Genomic DNA, 22,892 nt, shown 5'->3' with positions numbered 1-22,892 from the left:
AACCAAGATAGGCAATATAGGAATCGAAATATATTTTCAAGAAAATAGAACATTTGAGTTTGAAGTAACTATGGGATATCCAATTGAGAGTTGTATACCCAGATCTGGAGGTCCCCTGGGAGAAGGTGGGCCTGGAGATACAGATTTGGGAGTCACAAGCACATAGGTAGCTGTTAATATCATGATTGTGTATGAGATTGCTCAGGGAGACTGCGAGGATTGAAAGAGAAGGAAAAGAAGCCAATAAATTAGCAGTCAGAGTCAGCGGAGAACCGTGACAATCCTCACACTCCTCTGTAGCCAAAAAGAACAAATACAGGGAAACCAGGGGGAGTTGCCTCATCATGAGTTTTAAACTTAATGTGTATTTTTTTCTTCTTTAAATCATTTCTGTTATTACTAAATCAGTAAATTTGTTAAATCAATGGAAAGAGAAATGCAGTACATCCCTTCATCATTTGTCTCTTTAACGGAAAATTGAATTTGTGAGGGCATTTGAGAGACCTGTACCATGATTTAATAGATTAAAGCCCCATTGGGGGAGAAAAAACATACCTGGAAACCTGCAGCAAAGCTGTATGTGTATTTTCATAAATAAGAATTTTATAACCAATGCATGCCAGCCATTTTACAATACCTTGTAGAAACTACAGTCACGGTTGGTTGTAGGAAGTTTCTAATGTCAGTTCACCAGATAGTCTAAAGAGATTTGATTTTGGCAACCTGGATGCCTCCTTTGTTGCTGAGGTTTGCTTTTTCACTCTTAGGGAATAACAAAGATACACGGGTCAACTGTGGTACATTAATGTATTCTTCTCAGTTATGGTACCTGAATCACACAAAACAACATATTTTGTTATTTCACAGCAAGAAGGCAAAATGCTTGCGTTTAACTTCTTTTGTTTCTCAAACAGGAAGGGAAAGAAACAAAACTACTTTAATTCAATAGAATGATAGCAGTGACTATCCCACAAACTGAAGCAGAATTTTAGCCAATCTCTTTGTAAAATTGCAAATTTATTCCTATAGCTAGATCCACACAAATGTGCATAATGTGTGTAATTTATTCTCTGCTTTTAAAGATGTCTTTATTTATCATAACAAAAATTCTGGACCTGTGTTTCTCTAACACTGTTTCATAAAATAAAAAACGATGATTTTTTTAAATATACCTGAAATTTTTATCAACTAAACAACAGGTATTGGGAGATGTAAAACTGTTTTCTTTATATAATGAAGTTTATTATCCATGCCAAATAGAAACAGAAGTATCTTTTAATGTGCTGAATTTCCACATGGCAAAAAGTTTCTATTGTGTTTGTGAAAAACATCATGCAAAGAATTAATATGTGAAAAATTAGCAACACAACATCATAAATAAACAATAAACCATCCAGACACATTTTAATTATATAAGACACAGATCTATTTACTCAAAAGATACAGTAAACTTTCATATTTTAGAGTGAGAGCTGACAAAGAAGTAAAAACCTAAATGCTCATTCTTTGATCAAAGTACAAATAATTTTCCTTACAAAGAGAAGTTCTAAACATCAATCCTATAAAAATGATGAGCTCAACTTAATCTTTACTTACAACATCAATAGTCACCCATTATCATTGTACATATTAAAGATTTAAGGCACAAGAAAAACATTGAAACAAAAAAAAGAATAAGGTTTCTCCAAACTTCTAAAATTGCCTATAGTCATTCCCTCTTCCCACATGCCATTACATGTGTGACAATAACTCAAACACTCAATTAAACTATGCAGTTTAAGCTGATGAACCTACAGAGAATTCATTTGGTCCCAATTCTCAGATTAAAGCTAGGTCTGGTGTTGGCTTAAGTCAATGTACCTCCATTAGTTACCTCTTGATTTTACAAATGCTTGATGGTTATCAAGACATGTTTTAATTCTTTTCTAATCCTACAGGATGTTATACCTCTTCAAAAACAATAGTTTTCTTCCTCATCAACATGTGGGGACACACGTTCATCCTCCATCAGAGTCACTTAGACTTCACAGTAGGAAATACACAAATTTCCTGTGGTCAGAACAAAAATCAGACCCATCTACATACCAGGATATTTTCTGAAAAGCAAAATTTTTATAGTATTTACAAAAATGATATGTAATAACAAAGAACTCGATGTGCTCATCACCTTAGAAAAACAGACTAGCATTTAAAAAAAAAATGGTTCCATTCCAGGACATTATATTCATACAAGGAAGCTAAAAAGCCTCCGTGCTGAACTTGAACATTAGATAAACTAGTGGACTAATAAGTCAGTCTTTCATCCTATTCATAGTGAACCTGGCTACTTGGTACCAAAAAGAATCCTCTCTACATTCATGTGAATCATGCACACACATTCACAAACAGTAATAATCTTTTGACAGAGCTTGTGTTATTATAAGATATTCTGCACCTAAAGTATATGGTACTTAAGGCTGATGACAAAGAACTAAAGAGCTATACTCTGTAGTTACTTTAGGAAAACAAGATAGATAGATAGATAGATAGATAGATAGATAGATAGATAGATAGATAGATAGATAGATAGATAGATAGATACACAGCTATATAGATACATAGATAGACACATGGATAGATAGATGATAGACAGTCATCTCTTTCTAGAATAAATTTTTCATTAAAATGCTGGTAACTTTCTTATTTTGAGAAGAATTTTAAATCTCTTAAAGTCTTCAAGAACCAAGTTTTAAAGCACCATGAAATAGTATACCATTTCTCAGCATTTCTTCTCACATGTTCTTATGAATTGCTTCTCTCAAAAGAGCCTTATTCTATTAATAACGCTGTGCCTGAGGAGGCCTTTTTAATATTTTAAAGTGTGTGAGTGCATCTGTATACGTATTTGATATGCATATATGTAGGTCTATATAGTCTCTTTCTGTTCAGATTGGCAACAGTTCAGACCTGATGCCACAATTTTAAATATGCAGATGTTTCTTAGGTGAATGAACTTTAACCTTTGCGTATAAGGTAGCTCATTCCGTGAAATTTTCGAGGATGTTGGTTTATGAGCTATCAGCTGGAAGAGTGAGCATGAATAACTTCATATTAGTACGGCTTCACCATCGTGACCTTACGGAATTATTTGACTCCGAGCCACATGTATACAGGATGGTTCTGTCTTTACAGACCGTAGCAGAAACTAACACTCTCAGAATAAAACAGGAAACATGAGAGCATCATGCTCTTTCTATGAGTCTGGCTTTCTAATATTCCCCAAAAAACATAAGAAAAAAATGTCTTAATAAATAATCATCCTATAGCTATAGAGAAAAATAATGAGGAAAAAAATAATGGCCATCTTGTGGCCATCATATCACGTTTTATAACTAGAAGTCCAGGGATGCTCAATAGCTATTTTAAGGGAAGCTAAGCCAAGTAAAATGTCCTTAGCATGAAAATTACTTTAGTTAAAATCTTCCTTACTTGCTCTGCAAAATCCCTAATGTTCCAATTCAACTAACAAACCAGTTGTTTACAAATGTCTTAAAACTCAATTAAGTATAAGAAAAGAGTTCCTTGAAATCAGGACTATGAAATCAATGCACACAGCATCACAAAAAACCAACACCTTAAAGCATTTTATTGGTTATCACATAAAAGCTACGTGAGTTTTTCATAGTGCCTTCTCTCTATGAAATAACACCTGAAGCCTAACCAAGATCTCTTCTGCTCACTCACATAAGTGGTCTCCAGATCTGTCAGTGAGTCTCACTTAATTGGTGGAGGTAGCCTGCCACAGAGGCCACCATTTCCACGGAGAAAATGTCCACATTTGGGAGGTGAATTCACTGCCATCATTTTTGTTAAAGTCATCTCCAAATGACGTCCACAATTTTCATTCTCTGTGAATGATTTCTTCCATGGTTAGATGACATATTTCATTCCTCTTCTTTTAGTACTATATGTTTGCAAACTGTTTTAAAGTGATTAGTTGTTCATCTCTCCAAGTTAGAGCACAATTACATCTTGTCAACTGATGGTAAAATATGCACATACAAGAGGAGAATTATATCTCCATTTTTCAATTTTTTGGTATAAGTTATTGCGGCCTATCACTTTCTTGAAGTATACTTAAAATACCAAACTTTGTTTTTCATGTAAAATAACATTGTGCTGCATTAAGATGTATCTTAAAAAGTTCCCCAAAACCTAACTTTAAAATATAATGAAGAAAAGAACAAGAGAAAAGAGACAGAATATTTTTATGAAAAAAGGAAGAGAAAAACTCATTAAAGAAAGAAAAGAGAATCACCTTGATAATTAGTTATAACTGCTTATAAATCCCTTATTTTTATAAACTATTTAAAATCATTAACTCCAGGCCCAGTGATAGTGTGGGAATTGTACATTAAAAAACTAAGTAGTCTATTTCCCTAATTGTCTCATTTGAAAAAATAAGCCTACTAGTAGAAAGCACAACCTAGATATTATACTAGAAATACAGTACCCCATTTACAATTCATCCTCCCAGATTAAGATACCCTTATATTATTATCTCTTTCCAATACTGTTACGTTATAGTCTCTGCTTATACTTCCTATTTGTGGAAAATATTAAAATAGCTGTTAGGGAAAATATCCCTGTTTTCTATAGTATTACGCGCTTTACACAACTACTTTGATTCCAAATGGTTGGTTATGAAACCTGGAGGGGAAAAAAATCTTTTAAATTTATGATTAATAATGAATTCTATGAAAGCACGAGAAGCTAAAATTTCAAATTTATAATTTCTACATAATTAGCAAAAATATTCTTTAATATGAGAAAAAATATATTATTTTTATATTTAAGGAAGAACTGCATCATCTCTTAAGAATTCAAAAAACTAATACACTTATGTTTTTCCCCATATATACCTAAAAAGGCAACTGTGAGTTAATTTAACCAGCCCGCAAAATCGTGATCAGGAACTGGTTTCATTATGACAATTTTTAAACTTTTTTCAACAATTTCTATCAGATGGCTTCTAATTATATAGAAAGGAATTTGCTAAAAAGCCTAAATATAACTGGCCATGAAAATAAATGTTTGCAGATATCCCTAGGGGCAAAAATATGACAAGGCAGTCCCAACAGAAATAAGGCAAAAAGCAAGTGAAGTTGAGCAGCGACAAACTCTTCATATAGCCTACTTTTTTCTATTACTCTGTCTTGTTTTTTTGTAAAAAACTCTTTGGAGGGAATTCAATCTTTGCGATAGCCAATATTGAGTTTTCTAATATAATAACATGAAGGAGAAGACAGGGATATTATTGGTAAAGGTAGATTGGATCAGTGAAAATTCACAGGATACCAGATTTGCAAACCATCCAGCCAGGCTCAGCAATACAATCGGGTATTCCTCTATAATTCCTTCCTGGGTTTGTGGCATTAAAGCCATAAGGATTAAAATCTGAAGCACTTAAGGGAGGGGCATGACAATATTAACCACTAATACACTGAATGAATACTCCCTCCTTCCAAAATGAATATCTTGCATTGTATTTTTAATTCATTTAAGGTGGATTTTGGCTAAGGAGGAAGAAAGAAAGGAATGTCAACAAGTCATGGAAACACTTCAACGTATTGCCATTTCCAAATTATCTCTGAAACTAAATTGCAATTTGTTTATTCAAGAGTTTATTGCTTTAAAAAAATAGTACATGCTTTCCTATTATCATTTCTTTAAAATTCTATGCTTTCTTATATAAGTGCTTTAGAATAAGCTGCCATCTAATAATCTTGCTTCTAAATGTATAAGAGTATACAATAGGAGTGGATCCTATTCTTTTTCATCCTTTACAAAGACAAATGGCCAATTGTCTTCCAGTGCAAACTCCCCTCTATCCCTTTTACTTAATTTTTCTAAATGACTTTTAAAACAACATGCCATTTAAAGAAGTCACTCTCCTTTAGTAGCTATTCAAAGTTATCTAGCCTTTCCATTACGTCTCTAATTTTAAAATTCAGTAGGTAGTCTTCAACCATATTGTCACATTATGTTTAGCAATAACTATATACTTATTATTCAAGTATTATAACCCTTCATTTTTCTTATAATCAACATATTCTTTTTTAAAAATCACCTATGCTACAACAGCATAGTCCTTGTTTTGTTCGTTGTTATCATTTTCTTGTGGACTAGTGATTTTTACTTCTGGTCTTGGTGGTCTTTGAGGGTCTAAGTCAACCTGGAGGAAAATAGATAAAAACAAAGACATTGGCTCTTTAGTTACAAAGGTAAGAAAATTCACAAGGAAAAAAATTATTCAATATTCCCTTTAATCATGTAAATATTCAACTAAAAACAGTTCCTTCGGTTCACTATGTTTTTTAGTGTACCATCGCCCAGTGGACACACCATTCTCAACAACTGACTTGTACAGAAGCCCTTTCTGAGACATAATCCACTACGCGTTTTTAAGGGCACAGACTCACTTCTTGTGCTGCAGGCTTTATTTTTCTCAATTTTTTCATTTTGCTTTCAGTTTTTCTTTTCAACATCATATTTATACTTTTCATTTTAGCATTTGCAGAGAAAAGGGAAGTGAAAAAGGCAGCATTTCTACCCCCATATCACATTAATCCAGCCCCAAATCAGATGTTCTTCTGTTAGTTATCTACTAGAATTCACAAATTCTTTGTGAATATGATTCCATGTACCATCAAATATCAAGGAGATAAGAGCATGACAGAAAATCAAAACACAGAGGCAGCATCTCTCCAGCAGCAACCATTGTTCCTGCCACTTGGACTTCTCATATGTTATCAACAATATTGTCTCATTTACAATTTGTCCTTCCCCCACTAGACTGAAAACTAAGGGGGTGAGCTTAGAATTAGCTGGTTTTCAAACTCAGCTCCATGGAATCCTGGAGGCTCCAAAGCCCCCACAAGGGCCACCAGTATGGGGACAACAGGAGTAGCTCCAGGTCCCCCTCCCCTACAAGCCATGATTTATGCTCTAAAAAGGAAAAAAGATTACTGAGACTATCTCTTATTTCACATTGTTATCTCGTGATATGTCTCAAATAGGATCTTGAATATAGTACAAGCTCAACAAATGTCGATTGATTGCTCTGTATTTGTCATGTATTTCCTGCCGTTTTCCTACAATCATATCACACATTGTCTAAGAACTGTTACATGGAACAAAATGTTATATGAGAAACTGAACTTTTAGTCATTTTATAAGAATCCTTTTTAAAAAGTTAATTATTAACGTATAATTTATAATTCATCTAAACTTGGTTTTTCACATATTTGGTATGCTTAAAGTATACCTATAGTAATAATCCTTTAGGGAGAATGAAAACAAAATATATTATCATCATAAGAGAGATGAGTCAAATAAGATTAAATATCTGTGGGTAACTGCTCTGCTGTGGCATGTGTATAGTCCTTAAAATCCCTAACTAGTCATGTACCAGGCACTTGTTCATTTGAGCTCCCAAGAATTTAGATTCATTCTCAATACATACCATGAACACCTGTACTTCAAATTATATAACCTTGATCCTGACTGATGCCCAATTCCTATGAAAGGCAGATTTTTAGAAGTTAAATTTATGGAATGGACGGACAGGCAATCTATTCATTTCTGTAAAATCTATTTAGGTTGTAACACTGAATTAAGCTAGACCACTGGAAAAAGGCATACTTGATCTTACTATCTAGGTCTCACATAGAATTTATACTTTGATTTCGTGCTGTAAACTTTCATCAAAGGCCGCTATAACAAAGAGCTGCTTCATGAAACCTACTAATACAGTTGCCATATAAATGACACTGAGGACATTGTCCTCTACATTATTGTGCTTCCTATATGATTCCCCCAGACAACAGATTTTACTTTCTTTGAGAAACTTTTTTTGGCATTTCTTGAGAAATTCATTTTGTTTCCTTATTGAGGGAAAGGGAATCATGTAATTGGCTGAATTGTTTTTTTATTTTAGCTACAAACAACTTCAGGATACAAATTGTAGCTAAATTTTAATAACTATGTAGAAGTGTATACGGGGAATTTCTTACAGAATACGACTATGATTCTCTCATCTTCAGAAAAGATGAAATGAGAGACATGTTGAGTATTTTCATTTAGATGTTAAGAATGTTTTTGTATAAGCCATACAGTAGATTATAGATAACTTTGTACTGGTTACTGAAACCTGGCCACAAGAACATCTTGAGTGTTTTGCATTTTACCAGTACTAAACTTAGTCTCCCTAAGCAAGGTAAAACAGATGAATCAATAATAAATAATCAGGAAGACACCATTCATCATACTGGGTATCAGGAATGAATACACCAAGGTCCACTTGAGAGATTACAGACTGGAGGGAGGTGGGCCCTGATCTGATGCACAGACAGGGAGGAAGGGCATAAGCGCATGGTGATTGTACATCCTGCCTTGTATACTATGAGACTCAACTGGAGCCTATTCATGAGCACGTAACTTAGCCTATCCTATGGAACTTTATCTATCCTACGGAAGAATGCCAGGACTTGAGAATATCCTGCCCCAGGGCCAGCAGTGGGACAACAAGGTAGGAAGGAAGCTTCGCCACATATTTCTTTGCCTTCTCTGTATAATAAATAAAATTAAATATTATTAAGTGCCTGGTCTATTAAGTGCTTAATTCAATTAATCCATTGGAAGAGGACTAAACAAATTAAACTTTAATATTTCTAGAAAGCAAAGAAGTCACTCATAACAGAGATGATATTCTTTATATCATGACTAAGTCTTACTGGTCTTGATATTCTTCTCTGGTTTGTATCTTCCCTGGTCTTAACTTATTTGTATTTGTTATTTGTATTTCTCTCTTTTGTTATACATGTTCTTAGAAGCCTCTGTAAATTTTTTGTAGAAGGAGGTAGGAGACGGATGGATGGATGGATGGATGGATGGATGGACAGATGGACGGATGATAGAAGGACAGACATGGTCTGTCAGATAGAGGGGTGACAGTACTTGTTGACTGACTGAAATGATGTAGTCAAGTAAATGGTACTGGATCCTCCCTACTCAGTTGTAAGTGGTTTCAAGGCAAGTCCTAAGTGCTTGAATAATTCCCTAAGCGTGCACACACAAACACACACACACATTCATGCATGCACATGAGTGAGTAAAAGCAATAGAAATACCTCATCTTGGCCATCAGCAGCTCCTTGAGACTTTATTTCCTCATCCACTGCCTCTTGAAGCTCACTGTTAACCTGATCCAGCTCTTCACCATTTTCTTCATCGGTACCTCCATTTACACGAGCGGGACCTGGTTCTTCACCATTTTCTTCATCGGTACCTCCATTTACACGAGCGGGACCTGGTTCTTCACCATTTTCTTCATCGGTACCTCCATTTACACGAGCGGGACCTGCCTCCTCCTCCCTGTGATCCGGGATTTCCTCTGCTTGCTCGGGGGCATCTGAAGCCTCCCTACCTCCCTCCTCTTCACCATTCATTCCTGAAAAGTCTTCTTTCTGTTCTACATCCTTGTTTTCCTTCTCTCCATCTTCTTCCTCATCTACTATTTCTGCTGGCCTCTAATGGATCAAAAGGAATAATGGATAAAAGTAAGAAGTGTAACAGAGATTTTTCCATTGCACATATAATAATGTAATAATTATAATACTACAGTCAAGTAAAACTTCCTTACATTTGCACAGTACTTTATAGTACATAACGTGTTAACTTTTACCGAATATCTACTGAATGTCACTCTTCACAAGTATTTTCTCATTTAATCCTCACAATAATCCTGTGAGGTTGGTATTATTCCCATTTTACAAGTGAGAAAACTAAGGTAGAGAAAGACCAAATATCTAGCCCAAGGTCCCACTGTTTACAAGTGGAAAAGCCAGAATTACAACAAAGCATGTGACTCCAGAATCAATGCTCTTAATCCCATGACAGATAGGAAACTAAACTGCAGGGTCCTTGGCCAATATCTAGCCGAGTGTCTGGCCCAGAGGGGAAGGTAAAAAAACTCTTTGTGGAGAGATTATCATCCTCATCACTAGTGCCTGGTGTGTATTTATATCTCTAAATACAAAAATGGGCAATGGCGATGGCACCAGGATATGAATCCAGGTTTTCTAACACTGGATGTGGACAGTTTTCCACACGATTGTCTAAGATAGTTGACATATACCTGCAAATACATAGATTGACTGTCATACAGATCCAAGGCCAAAAAACTATATGTCCTTTGTATAAAAATAATATATGCTCAAACATTTTATAAACTCTAATTAGGCATCTTTACTGTTATTTGGATACACGTAAATTTGCTCTAAAAAAGAACAAGAGGCCGAGTTCCAGAGCCAAGACTGTAGAGAGAGAAAGACCCAGGTTCTAGTCCTGGCCAGGCACTCACTGGCTGTTTCCTAACTTCTGTGAGTTTCAGATTCCCCACTTGTAAAGTGGGAATATAATAAAACCTCCATGGTGATTAAATGAGACAAATCATATACAGTCCCTAGCACAGTACCTGGCTGATCACAGATTCTAAAACAACATTAAAATCCCTTCCCATTTGTTATGATACATTCTTTCCTGGAGCTATCATATTTCGTCATAGCCCCTGGTAAAATAATAGTGTTCTATGTTCTATGTTAGGACTCCAGACCTGCCTCTTTCTAGCTGTATAACATTGGACAGGTCACTTAATCCTCTGGCATCTGTAAAATGAGGGTTTGAGACACAATTAACTCTGACCTCCCTTCCAGCTCTGAAAGTCCATTCTCCTCTAACAGCCCAAATACCTGTTATGGAACTGTTAATTGTCTTCTTATAAAAGTTAACATAATGCTCTCAGCTTCAGAAGTAAAGAAGGAAGGAAAAGAAGGGGAGTAGACTAAAACTTTGGGGTAAAATGCCCCACATTATTTTGAAAAGGAAAGAGTTAGAACCATGAATTCCTCTATTCTGTCAAAAATAAAGTCTCAAATTTGATTACATGATATCAAAGATGCACTTTAAAAAATGAAGGGAAAAATTAGTTGTTCTTAAGATATTCCAAAAGCATTGTTTGTCATCATGCAGATTAAATGACAGCACAGGGAGGCTTTCAAATTCATCTTTCAAATTTCTATTCAGATGCTTAATGGCAGACAGTGTAGGGCCCTAGTGATCCCTAAGCCTGCTGCCCTGGGTGAGGCCCTTAGGAAGGCTGAATGCTGGACAGAAATGAAGGGTAGGAGGGGGTAGATATGCCAGGTGCTAAAAAAAGGCAAGATATAAAAAAAGGTAACCCACAGTGCTTGGTAAAGACTTCTGGCTTTTATGTATAAGACCTAAATGAATGAAGGTGAGAAAATCCTCCAATTTCCAAAAGAGAAAAGAGTATGTTCCCATCTCCATACCCTTGTCCCATCCTCTCTCCATAGAGAGAAACATGGCACAGCATTGAGGCAGACGTAGTTGAAGTGATGAGCAGAGGAGAGTTTGGAGAGGGAGAGAGTGGGCATTGTCACTATGAAAACAGAACAAAGGAAATATCCTGAGCCGATGATGTTTATGCATTACCGAGGAGCAAGAGCTACAGAGGGCGCAGGAAAGGAACCAGCACCAGGAAGTCCAGGGGCTTCCTCAGTAAGACACTAAGAAAGAGGGGACTCCAGAAGGCAGAGAGCTAGAATAAGGAGCCAACTCAGAGAAACACTGTGGGTGGCTCCCCACTAACATGTCACAAGAGGCTAAGAAAAGGCCCAGGGGTCTCAGGCCTAGAGACAGCAAGTTCCCTTCCTGATGACTCTGAGGGATTTGGGGGGACACTCACTGTGGGACCCTAAGAGACATTGGGAGGGCTCTCAGTCATCACAACTTGAGCGAATGGGCTTCGAGCACCCGTTTGTAGTACCTAGGTCCTGAGACAAATGGGACCATCTCTACAACAAAGCACTCAAGAGCAGTGCAGTAACAAATCACATTACAATCTATATATGGCATGAGGAGAGAAGCAGCAAGAGCATGTGTCAGGAAAGGGACACTTCAAGGTGGAGTGTGGCAGCCTGCTGCCGGATCTCACATGTTCTGGTCACTGAGACTTCTAAAATACTGCGTGAACAGAGTTTGAGGATGGAGAGCAACAGACGAGAAGCAAATACACTGAGCACCTGTGACCTGTCTATGCCAAACATCATGCTCAGCGCTCAGACATTCATCATTTCATGAAACCCTCACAATAACCCTACGAAGTATGCTTCTTATGCCCATTGGACATATAAGGAAACTGAGGAATCACTCAACATTTCCCACATCAGACAACAGGTGAACAAGTAGGGCTGGGATTTGAACCCAAGGCGATCTTGTCCCGAAGTCTTGATATTCTTCCCTAAAGAAATAACACAAGAAGTTGCTGCTTCACCTACTTGCTACAGCAAGCACACTCAAGTGTATTTTCAATGGCCAGAAAACATGACATCTGCAGGAGGCAACAATACTTTTACTGTTTAAAGAATTACTGACCTGAGAACAAAACATTTCTGGATTTCTATTAAAGATTTTTGGTGTGATCCAGGCAGGGAACATGACAAAGATTGTTAGGCAGAGTACCTGAAGCAGTACATAACAAAAATCCAGAAATACTACAAGCACTAATGGCCAGTAGGAGCATACTTCTTTATAAATTATCTGTGAAAACTGGATAATTGTATATCACTCTCCTGGAAATTGTTGTACTACTTACTGTACCTAAACTTGCCCTATTCAGAGCAACGTTTGGTTTTGGTTTTAAAGAGAAGTTCTATAGCACTTCTTAATAAAAAAAAAATTAATAATAATAACATAGAAAACATAATTTAGTGTAATCATTTAGGAATGTAGATATATTCCTTGCCTCTCTGAGAATATATTACAGAGCTTGCTAAAGTCTGTTAAGGCAACCACTTCTGTCTAAGTGAGGAAAAGTCTGTTTTTCTTTCCTGACATCTGGATTTATACCTAAAAGTTGCAAAATGACTGTGTGCTGGTTTTTAGTTTTTAGTTTTGTATTTCTCATCTTACCCCTTTCTTCCTCCCAATTCTCAAACACATATACATTTTTTTCTCCTCTTAATGCAAAGGGCTGGTATATACCCTAATCTCTTTTTCAGGACAGAGACACCCAGCTATGAACTCAGGCTCTGTTCTCCTCACCATTATTACCACCACTACTAACAAGCAGGGTTATGCTTTCATCCCATTATTTCTATTACACTTTCCAAACACAGTTATTTTAGTAGTCATCAAGTAAAGCCACATCTGGTTAGCTCAGCCTTAAGAAATGCAAGATTATGGTGCTGAAATACCAATTTGATCAATTTAAATAAGACGGTAACATTAGTTAAAAGCCTTATAATCCTTTAAAATATCCTGAGTGTAGAACAAAATTTATTATTACTATGACACTACAATTCAGGGCAAAAAAAAAAAAAAAATGCTGCTATGACAGATATGTAATGAATAAATGAAAAGCAATGTGCTTTTTGGTGTAATCTCCTCTGAAGCAGGCATTAAATTATTAAAGATGTTTCCAGTGTATACATCAATCAAATCATCCCCAGAAGGAACACTGGGTTTTACACCCGTACACACACAGAGATAAAATCTATAGCATGGTGAGGGCCTGCAAGGAAGGAAAAGAATAGTCCTTCTATAAGAAGTGGGTGTCCATAGCTGGAGGGAGCTATGCTTTAGGATAAAAAGAAATATAAGGGGCAAAGTGAGCAAGTTGCACACTTCCTCAATACCCTGCCCTCCTTCTCTTGCTATAGAAAATCTATGGAAGAGGAATCTGGTACCCCCCTCACAACTCAGAGCTGACATCCAGCCCTGGCAGTGGGGCCCTCGCAAAGGAGAATTTACTCAGGTGAATAGGATTCTTGGGAGGCCATAGGCAGGACCACGGCTTCTATCACCTCATAGCTGGAACAGCCCTGCCCTGGGAGTTAGGCCATGAATTAAATAGCTACATGCAAAGCCAGACACAGAAGGTCACATGTCGTATGATTTCATTTATACGAAACATTCAGAATAGGTAGATCTATAAAGCAGAAAGCAGATTAGTGGTTGCCAGGGTTGGGGAGTAGGGAGAATGGGGAATGACCGCTTAATAGGTATGAGGCGGTTTCCTTCTGGGGAGATGAAAATGTCTTAGAACTAGATAGAGGTGATAGTTGTGCAACATAGTGAACGTACTAAATGTCACAGAATTGTTTATTTTAAAATGGTGAATGGTTAATTTTATGTTATGAGAATATTTACTTCAAGTTTTTTTTAAAAAGCTATATGTTGGGGGCCGGCCCAGCAGCTTAGTGGTTAGGTTTGCATGTCTAACAGCTTTGGCAGCCCAGGGTTCATGGGTTCAGATCCAGGGCACAGACCTACACACCGCTCATCAAGCCAAGCTGTGGCGGTGTCCCATATACAAAGTGGAGGAAGATGGGCACAGATGTTAGCTCAAGGCTAATCTTCCTCAGCAAAAAAGGGGGAGGATTGGCATTGGATGTTAGTTCAGAGCCAGTCTTCCTCACAAAAACAAAACAAAACAAAACAAACAAAAAAAAAGCTCTATGCTGGAACTCTTGACTACCAAGTAGAGCCATGTGGCCACTCCTCTGTGTCCGCTAAGATGCCCACAGAATGCACCACTTAACTGGGGGACCAACATCCAGCTATTTCCCTGCTTTATTCTACAGTTTGGCTCTTGGTAGCCACCCCTCTTGTGTCAGGTATAAAAAGCTTCCCTTCACAAAATATCTGGTAATTCTTGGTAAGAGATGGTGTCAAATGAATGAGAAAACTGAATGAATGAACTAATAAACAGATCTGAGAAGAGCAGCTTACTTAGAATTAATATATAGAAAGTGCTTGAAAAATACTTATTAGATAGCCACATTTTATTTTAATAATGTGTTTCTACTCCTCCCTCAAAAAAAATGTTGCAACTATTTAATTTCCTCAAAATCCTCAAGTGCTTCTCAGCCTCTGCCCATTTAGCTGGCCCTGCCTGATTGTCCAGTTAAGCCGTAACAGTCACAGCTGGCCAGACACCAGTGTTAGCCCATCCAGCAAGGGATGTCACGTGCACAGCAGCCCATGTTCCACCCGCACCTCAAAGAACCTGACAAAGATCCTGATAATGTTAACAATTTAGATAGAGAAGAGCAGACACAGCAGCCAAAGGGAGGAGTTGGGGAGTGTGGGGAGAAAGGAACTCTTTCCTCTACCTTGCCAAAGGAAAAGGTAAGAGAAAGAAACTGAGGATTCAACTTGAGGGACTGAGGAAGGAGGAAGAGAAACAAGAAGGAAAACCTTTTTTCCGAGTCCAAACACTCCGTCCTTTTCACAGTAAAAGGAAGCAAAGCTTCCACACGTGACTTTGCCTCTTCTGCCTGCAGAGGCCAGTTCTCACGTGATCCCACAAGACTGTGTTCATAGCTGAGGAATATCAATGGGGGATCCCTGGACAAGATTTATGTCTGCTGATGTTTCCTGCAATGGTGACATCAACTGGCAATGTAAAATATATACTGTGCAGGTTGAGTGCCTGTGGAAAGGCAGAGGTCACACTATAGCTTCAGGCCCGTGAAGTCACCTCATCTGGCCTCAGAGTCCCCTTTGGAATTTGAGGATGATAATAACAACCTCACAGGATTGTAGTAAGGATCAAATGAGATCATACACATAAAAGACTATTGTAAACTGAACAAGCTATATACATGTTTATTATTGTTATCACTCCATTTTTCTTGCCATTGAATGGGAAGAGTTGAGAGGCTGTCTGATGAAATCTTATACAGGATTTGCACTATTGAAATTGTATTCTAGTAGGCCACTTTGAGCAGCATCTCTTAAATCTCATGAAAACAAACAAAAGATGATATCAACACACTTAGCAATTGTCTTGCCCTTATCAGTTAATACAGTTAAAATGCAGGCTGATGTTCAACTTCTGGTCCACTGAGACTGTTAGGTGTGATTTACACAAACTAATCATCCTTGCTCTTAGTTATGTTTATTCGCTGCTTCTGAGTTCTCTGGTATGCAATTTTCACAACTAATTTACCATTCAATAGCTTTTTTTGTTTCTGAACTGCCATCCACTCTCAAAAGTAATACAAATGTGCCAGCAAGAGATACCAAACAAGCATGACTTCATAAATTAGTATATTCACTTAGGTAACAACACATGACTTTGTCTTTAGTAGGGATAACAGGTTGGCAGCAGACAGTTAGGGGTATATTAGCGCCAGACATGTTTCTCAAAGCACTGGCACACATATTTTCTCATTTCATCTTCCCAAGCAGTAGGGCAGGTGTGATTATCCCCATTGTATAGAGGGGGAAACTGAGCCTGAAGAAGTCAAGCAACTTGCAAAGGGTTACATGACTAGTGAGTGACAACATCTTTCACCTGCATCATAAAAAATATTAATAAACAATGGTTCCAATGGAAGGACAGTGGTCCTGGTACTTTATAAACTGGTCACCATGGTCACCAGACACCTGGATAAGCCCCACTCCTAATATATGACTAATGGACTAATGAGGCACAGGGACTGGCTGGGCTGAGCTGGGTTCCATGTCTCTGCTTATCCCCTCTCTACTCACTGTTGATCATCTTTCTTACAGATGTAGATTTTAACAAGTGACTCTGGGGGCCAGCCTGGTGGCGTAGCAGTTAAGTGCGTGTGCTCCGCTGCGGCGGCCCGGGGTTTGCAGGTTCAGATCCTGAGTGCACACCGATGCACCGCTGGTCAAGCCATGCTGTGGCGGCATCCCATATAAAATAGAGGAAGTGGACATGGATGTTAGCCCAGGGCCAGTCTTCCTCAGCAAAAAGAAGAGGATTGAGATCGGATGTTAGCTCAGGGCTAATCTTTCTCACAAAAAAAATAAAAAGTGACTCTGCTCCCTGAATATTATCTTTTTGATCTACTAGGCAGCATCAAATCAGAGACAAACCTTATCTTCTTACTGTTAAGGGCTGAACTGTGTCCCCTCAAAATTTGTATTTTGAAGTCCTAACTCACAATACCTCAGAATGTGACTGTATTTTGAGATAAAGTCTTTAATGAGATAATTAAGCTAAAACGAGGTCCTTAGGGTGGGCCCTAATCCAGTATGACTGACGGCCTTATAAGAAGAGATTGGGACACAGACATGTACAGAGTAAAGACTACGTGATGCCGCAGGGAGAAGTCGGTCATCTACAAACCAAAGAGAGAGATCTCAGGGGCGGCATGGTAGCGCAGGCAGTTAAGTGCGCGCACTCCGCTGCAGCAGCCCGGGGTTCACTGGTTCAGATCCCGGGCGTGCACCGACGCACCGCTTGGCAAGCCATGCTGTGGCGGCGTCCCATATAAAGTGGAGGAAGATGGGCATGGATGTTAGTCCACGGCCAGTCTTCCTCAGCACAAAAAAAAAAAAAAAAAAAAAAAGAGGAGTATTGGCAGATGTTAGCTCAGGGCCGATCTTCCTCACCAAAACAAACAAAAAAAAAAAAACAAGAGAGAGATCTCAGAAGAAACTGACAGCCGACACCTTGATCTCAGACTTCTAGCCTCCAGAACTGTGAGAAAACAAGATTGTATTGTGTAAGCCACCCAGTCTGTGGTACCGTTCCATACTGTACTTGTTACGGCAGCTGAGCAGACTAAGCAAGTACTACCTTACCTCCCTTGCCCTCCCCACCCCCACACACATTCTTATTCCTATTCCTTCCTCTCTCTGCCTCTTCCTCCCCTCCCCCCCATTTCCTTAAAAAGTCCTTCAGCACTAACTAGGGAAGTCAGGTCCCTCATAAAAGGAAGAGGGCTGGCTGGATGTGGCAGAACAGGAAGGCCAAACCCAGTCTTTCCCAGACAGAAGTATTAGGGGAGGAGGGCAGGGAGAGTGAGTGTCCTCTATGGAAGCAGCTGAAAAAGAGCCCTGGCCTGCTCCCTCTGCACCACACTGTAATTCATGCTGTTCCTTCTACTTTTACCCAGAATGCTCTTCCCTCCCCTCTGTTAGACCCACCTTCCCTTGAAGCTTTCCTGGCTCCCTCAGGCGTTATCACTCCTTATCTGCGCCCTTATAATACCTGACAAATTCCTTTAGTACACTCTAATCACAGCGTGCGGTTTTCCTCTACTTATGGGTGGTATGAAAATAGTGAACATGAATTGCTATCAAGTAGATGCCTCAAATCATGTCTGGAATGATTATGGACTAATGGCGAAATATCAGCCTTGGCTCTGTGGAGGCCCTCTGGAAGTTTCCAGAAGACAAGGGTTCTTTCTTATTCATCTTTGTGTCCATCACCACGTTTACCACAGTATTGTACTTGTCTTTGAATTAACCACAAATGTGCCTCACACAGATAAAAGCCAGCATAATACGTGCCTTGAGGAAAGGACAGATGACGATGACAAGGCTCACATTTATTGGGTGCTCTCCAGGTACCTGGTACTGTGCTCTAGGCACCTCACGTGCATAATTGTATTGAAACTAACCTCACGACAATTATTCGAAGAAAATAGTATTATTATCCCAATTTGCAAATAAAGAAACTGAAGCATAAAGAGTTAGGTAAACTCATCCAAAACTCCCACAGGTCGTGACAGAGGGATAGGACCTCATTTTTGACCACTGGCTTGTAATAACTATTTCCCCAAAATAATGTATAAAGCAATATCCCGAACTCAACACAATGTTAAATAGTTACTTCTAGCCTAGAGTCTTCTAAGCCAGTGCTTCTCCATCGCCTGCAGATTCAATGCAGACTCTGAGTCAGCCATCCTGAGCATCTGCGTTTCTAACGGCTCTCTGGTGCTGCTGATGCTGGCTGGTCCCCAGATGACACTTTGCATGGTAAGGCTCTAAGCCACGTATAATACAATATGGTCATAAATACACCACTTCCAAAAATCATTTTTGGCTAAAATTTCTAATTGCAATAATGCCTTGAAATAATGCCTCTTTAAATGAAGATTGCATTTTTATCTTAAAAAATACCAATTTTATTGAAAGCTAGGAGGAAACAGGATTGACTGTTGACAGAATGATGTCTGGCCATAAAGACAGTTCTACAAGATTTATTCTAATTACATCACCATGCCACTGTTTATTGAGTCAGGTTATAAAAAGGAAACACATCACTGCAAAGGCAAAAAATTAGGAAGATATTTTTACCTATGCTTAGTCTTCCTCCCTGACATTCACATCAAATTTTAGTCAATTTGTGACTAAAATTTTAAGAGAACCAGTTTTCAGGAAGAAATTGTTTCTCCAAAGAGTACATCCATCCTGAAATTCCAGGAGTAGCTCATGCCTATGAGTAATTGTGTAATACTATATTTTGTATAAAGTACAATCCTTATGTTTCACTGGAGTCAAGAAAGAGTACTCGTTATACTCTATCCTATATATTCACTAAATTGACATACATAATAGTACAACGATTGCAGAAGTCATTTCAATGATTCCAGCCTCACAGCCTCAAGAATAATCAGAGTGCAGCCAGAATAACAGACATCTTACACATATATGCACAATTATAGAGAATATGTACCCTTAAACATAGAGGTTTTTGTAAGAAAGTCGATGGGGCCGGCCCCATGGTGTAGTGGTTAAGTTCACGCCCTCTGCTTTGGCAGCCTGAGTTCATGGGCCCAGATCCTGGGCACAGATCTACATCCCTTGTTAGCCATGCTGTGGCAGCAACCCATATAAAAAGTAGAGGAAGACCGGCACAGACATTAGCTCAAGGCTCATCTTCCTCAAGCAAAAAAAAAAGAGGAAGATTGGCAACAGATGTTGGCTCAGGGTGTATCTTCCTCAGCAAAAAAAAATAAAAGAAAGTCAAGACTTTTACCTTTTAAAAAGCATATTATTTATCATAGGCAAATGCTCTTAATATTGTTATTAAAAGGTTACACCAGATTTTCTCCGTAAGAGGACACCAGCGTTGGCATTTCAAGTGCCTTTTGCCTGAGTTTGCCTACCTGCCTATCTTACTATTTATTTTGTAATGGACATTCTGAGAAAATGGTTGATTTGTACTGCAAGACAGAAAAGGTCTGGTAGTTTTTATTGCTGGCTACATCCTAGTGGGGATGGCTCAGGGGAAACCATAAGTATTCAGGTTTTCTAGAGAACATGCATGCAGTTACTAAGGTTAACTCAGGATTCCTGAGTGGTAAGTGGAAAGAAGATGGAATATGGAAATCATATGGAAATAAGCCACAAAATATTGAAAGCATCAATTACTTGGAAGGTATTTTCACAGACAGATGGGGCTGCTCAAATGACTTACACTTTAAAGTCACATCACTCCTCTGACAGGGACAGTGGCACCAAAAATCAGAAATGGGAAAGGCATCTAAACAGAGACTACAGCTAATGTCCCACCCACTTTAGAAGTAATTGTTGATTTTTCTTATATCTACATCAGAATTCCCTGAGGAATATATTTTACTGTTTAAGACACTTGCTATCTGAGATAACAGCACAAGTTAGAACTTTCTAGTCAAGATATCCTACCTAACCACCCAGCCCTCCTCCCCATCTCCACCTATCAGGTCTCCCTCCCTGAAATATACTAGACTTAGAAACTGGAGATCAGAACTGAAAAATGAAAAGACGACCTTAGAGGTCCACTTCTCTATGTAACGTTTGCAAAATTTGAAATGCGGAACGAATGAAGATCTGTTACAGGCTTTGGGTGGAAGGTGTGTCTGCGGATTTTATGGCAGAATTCAGGCACGGATGTTGAAAGTACAGAAGTTACCACACTTGTTTTTATTTCTGTTCCCATGGAAACTAAAATCATCTCCTATCCAAGTTGAATGAGGTGTTTTGAAATAATCAGTTTCAATTTTTCATGATCGCAAAGTACCATTTCCTGTTTTCGGCTTTCAGAGGCTTACTTTCACAGAAGGAAAAAAGAAAAAAAAAAACGGCTGAAACCAGATGTGGTTTGAAGTACAAGGCCCTCAAAAAGGGTGGTTGTATTCACAGATGTGACCCTCAAAGGACACAAGTAGAGTGAAGCTTTGGCCAGCCAGCTGCTGAGAGCTGGCTCACCCAGGCCCATTCGGGCTCCACAAGTTCCTGCTACACCCATTTGAGAAGATATAATACACTGAAAACTTATATTTAGATAGCATAAGAATATTTAGTCTTCATTAGAAAAAAAAAATTCCCCATTAAGTTTTCTCACTTTAGAAGTAAATGTCGATTTTATTTCACTGACATCAGAAATCTCTGAAGGCTACATTTTCATGTTTAACCCCATTCCTATTGATTAAACACAAATCTGCAAATGTGATGTCATAGAAAGCCTTGTTGATGATGCACAGGAAGATGAAGAGGCCAGATCATCCTCATCTTAACTCTTCTAGATGGGTGCGATGCTTACAGCACCAAACATGAATATGATTCACTAAGAGGATACGACTTGAAAATAAAGAATGGTGAATATGCTATTTGCACATAATTCCTCTTAGTACAAGGAGGGCAGTGAAGGCTGAGTGGCCCTCTACACAGACAAAATATGTTACTGTTTGCGGGCTCATTAGAAGCCCCTAATCTCCCCATTTGCCTTCCTTGAGGTGTTGAGAGAGAGTACCAAACCAGAAGCCAGGCTGTGTTCTTGTGGGAAAATGGTGCTCCCCGCTGTGAGGCTTTGTTTCTTCAATGGCAAAACAAGGAGTTTAGAACAGCTTCCCTTCTGGTTCTAAACATTTGGTTATTCTTTTGTTTTTTGTTTTTTGTTTTTGTGAAGAAGATCAGCCCTGAGCTAACATCCATGCCAATCTTTCTCTTTTTTGCTGAGGAAAACCAGCCCTGAGCTAACATCTATTGCCAATCCTCCTCCTTTTTTTTCCCCCTTTTTCTCCCCAAAGCCCCAGTAGGTAGTTGTATGTCATAGTTGCACATCCTTCCAGTTGCTGTATGTGGGACGCGGCCTCAGCATGGCCGGACAAGCGGTGCGTTGGTGCGCGCCTGGGATCTGAACCCGGGCCGCCAGCAGCGGAGCGCGCGCACGTAACTGCTAAGTCACGGGGCCGGCCCCTGTTATTCTTATTTTAATAAATACATTTCAATGAAGTAGATTTAGGGGTCTGGTCAGAGGAAGCAGCTTCCTTTACCTTTTTGTGTATTTTATTATATATGAAAAAATAATACAAATAACCTCTCCATTGAGCTTGCTTTTCATGAGAGAATCTGTAAGTGACTGCTGATTCTCCACAAGTTAGCAGGTAGAGTCAGTGATGAGACCAAGTCAGGGCATGGAGAACAAAACTATGTCAATGGCCACATTTGAGTTTCAAACCTCCTGTTTCTAGGCTGTAGATTCTTTAAAATGGCATTATATTCTCTACGTGCAGACCAATAATCACAAACTCAAGCCCCAGGAGCCACGCAAATGCCATCAATGTGTAATTCAGGAATATATATCCCATGTTATATAACAGGGAGTGCTGAGGCCTGTGGTGAACTAAAGAGCACATGGCCTACTAAAGAGATTCTGATATTGTAAGCCTTGTGCCAGCCAAAGATTCTCTCACAGGGGATTTGGTCACTGGCTGCCAGTTTGCCATCCCTAGCATAGATTCTATGAAGGCAGTTTATTTTCCCTAGGATGAATTAGTGTGAAAGTGATTTCTGGTTAAACACAGCACGTGAAACAAATGTGCTTTTTTCTTAGCTCCCTTCTAATACACTTCTAAATTGTCAGTAAAGGCCATTTAAAAAGGGATGAACCTATAGGACACAGAGGCCTGAAAAGGAAACAACAGCCACAAAATTTGGGAAACAGTAAAGCCAATGGATGTGGAGCCAATTAACAGCAGATCTGAGGATGCAAAACATTTGAGCCTGCAGGGAGGGGAAAC

At 38.7% G+C, this 22,892-nt stretch overlaps 1 protein-coding gene across 3 annotated transcripts in view; it reads right to left on the bottom strand.

The window, feature by feature from the left end:
* Positions 1 to 1,378: 1,378 nt before the first annotated feature.
* The window catches only part of DCDC2 (doublecortin domain containing 2), a 165,877-nt gene continuing 144,363 nt past the window's right edge, over positions 1,379 to 22,892 (bottom strand). For all 3 annotated transcript variants that reach the window (XM_058555163.1, XM_058555164.1, XM_058555165.1), the window contains 2 exons: positions 9,171 to 9,569; positions 1,379 to 6,214 (listed from right to left, as the gene is read on the bottom strand). In XM_058555163.1, coding sequence (XP_058411146.1) covers positions 6,110 to 6,214; positions 9,171 to 9,569 — 504 coding nt within the window. In that variant the 3' untranslated portion in view covers positions 1,379 to 6,109. The remainder of the gene's footprint in view (positions 6,215 to 9,170; positions 9,570 to 22,892) is intronic.

Source organism: Diceros bicornis, chromosome 14, assembly GCF_020826845.1.
Source record: "Diceros bicornis minor isolate mBicDic1 chromosome 14, mDicBic1.mat.cur, whole genome shotgun sequence".
Lineage (NCBI taxonomy): Eukaryota > Metazoa > Chordata > Mammalia > Perissodactyla > Rhinocerotidae > Diceros > Diceros bicornis.
This window is presented reverse-complemented; position numbering and strand designations above follow the sequence as displayed.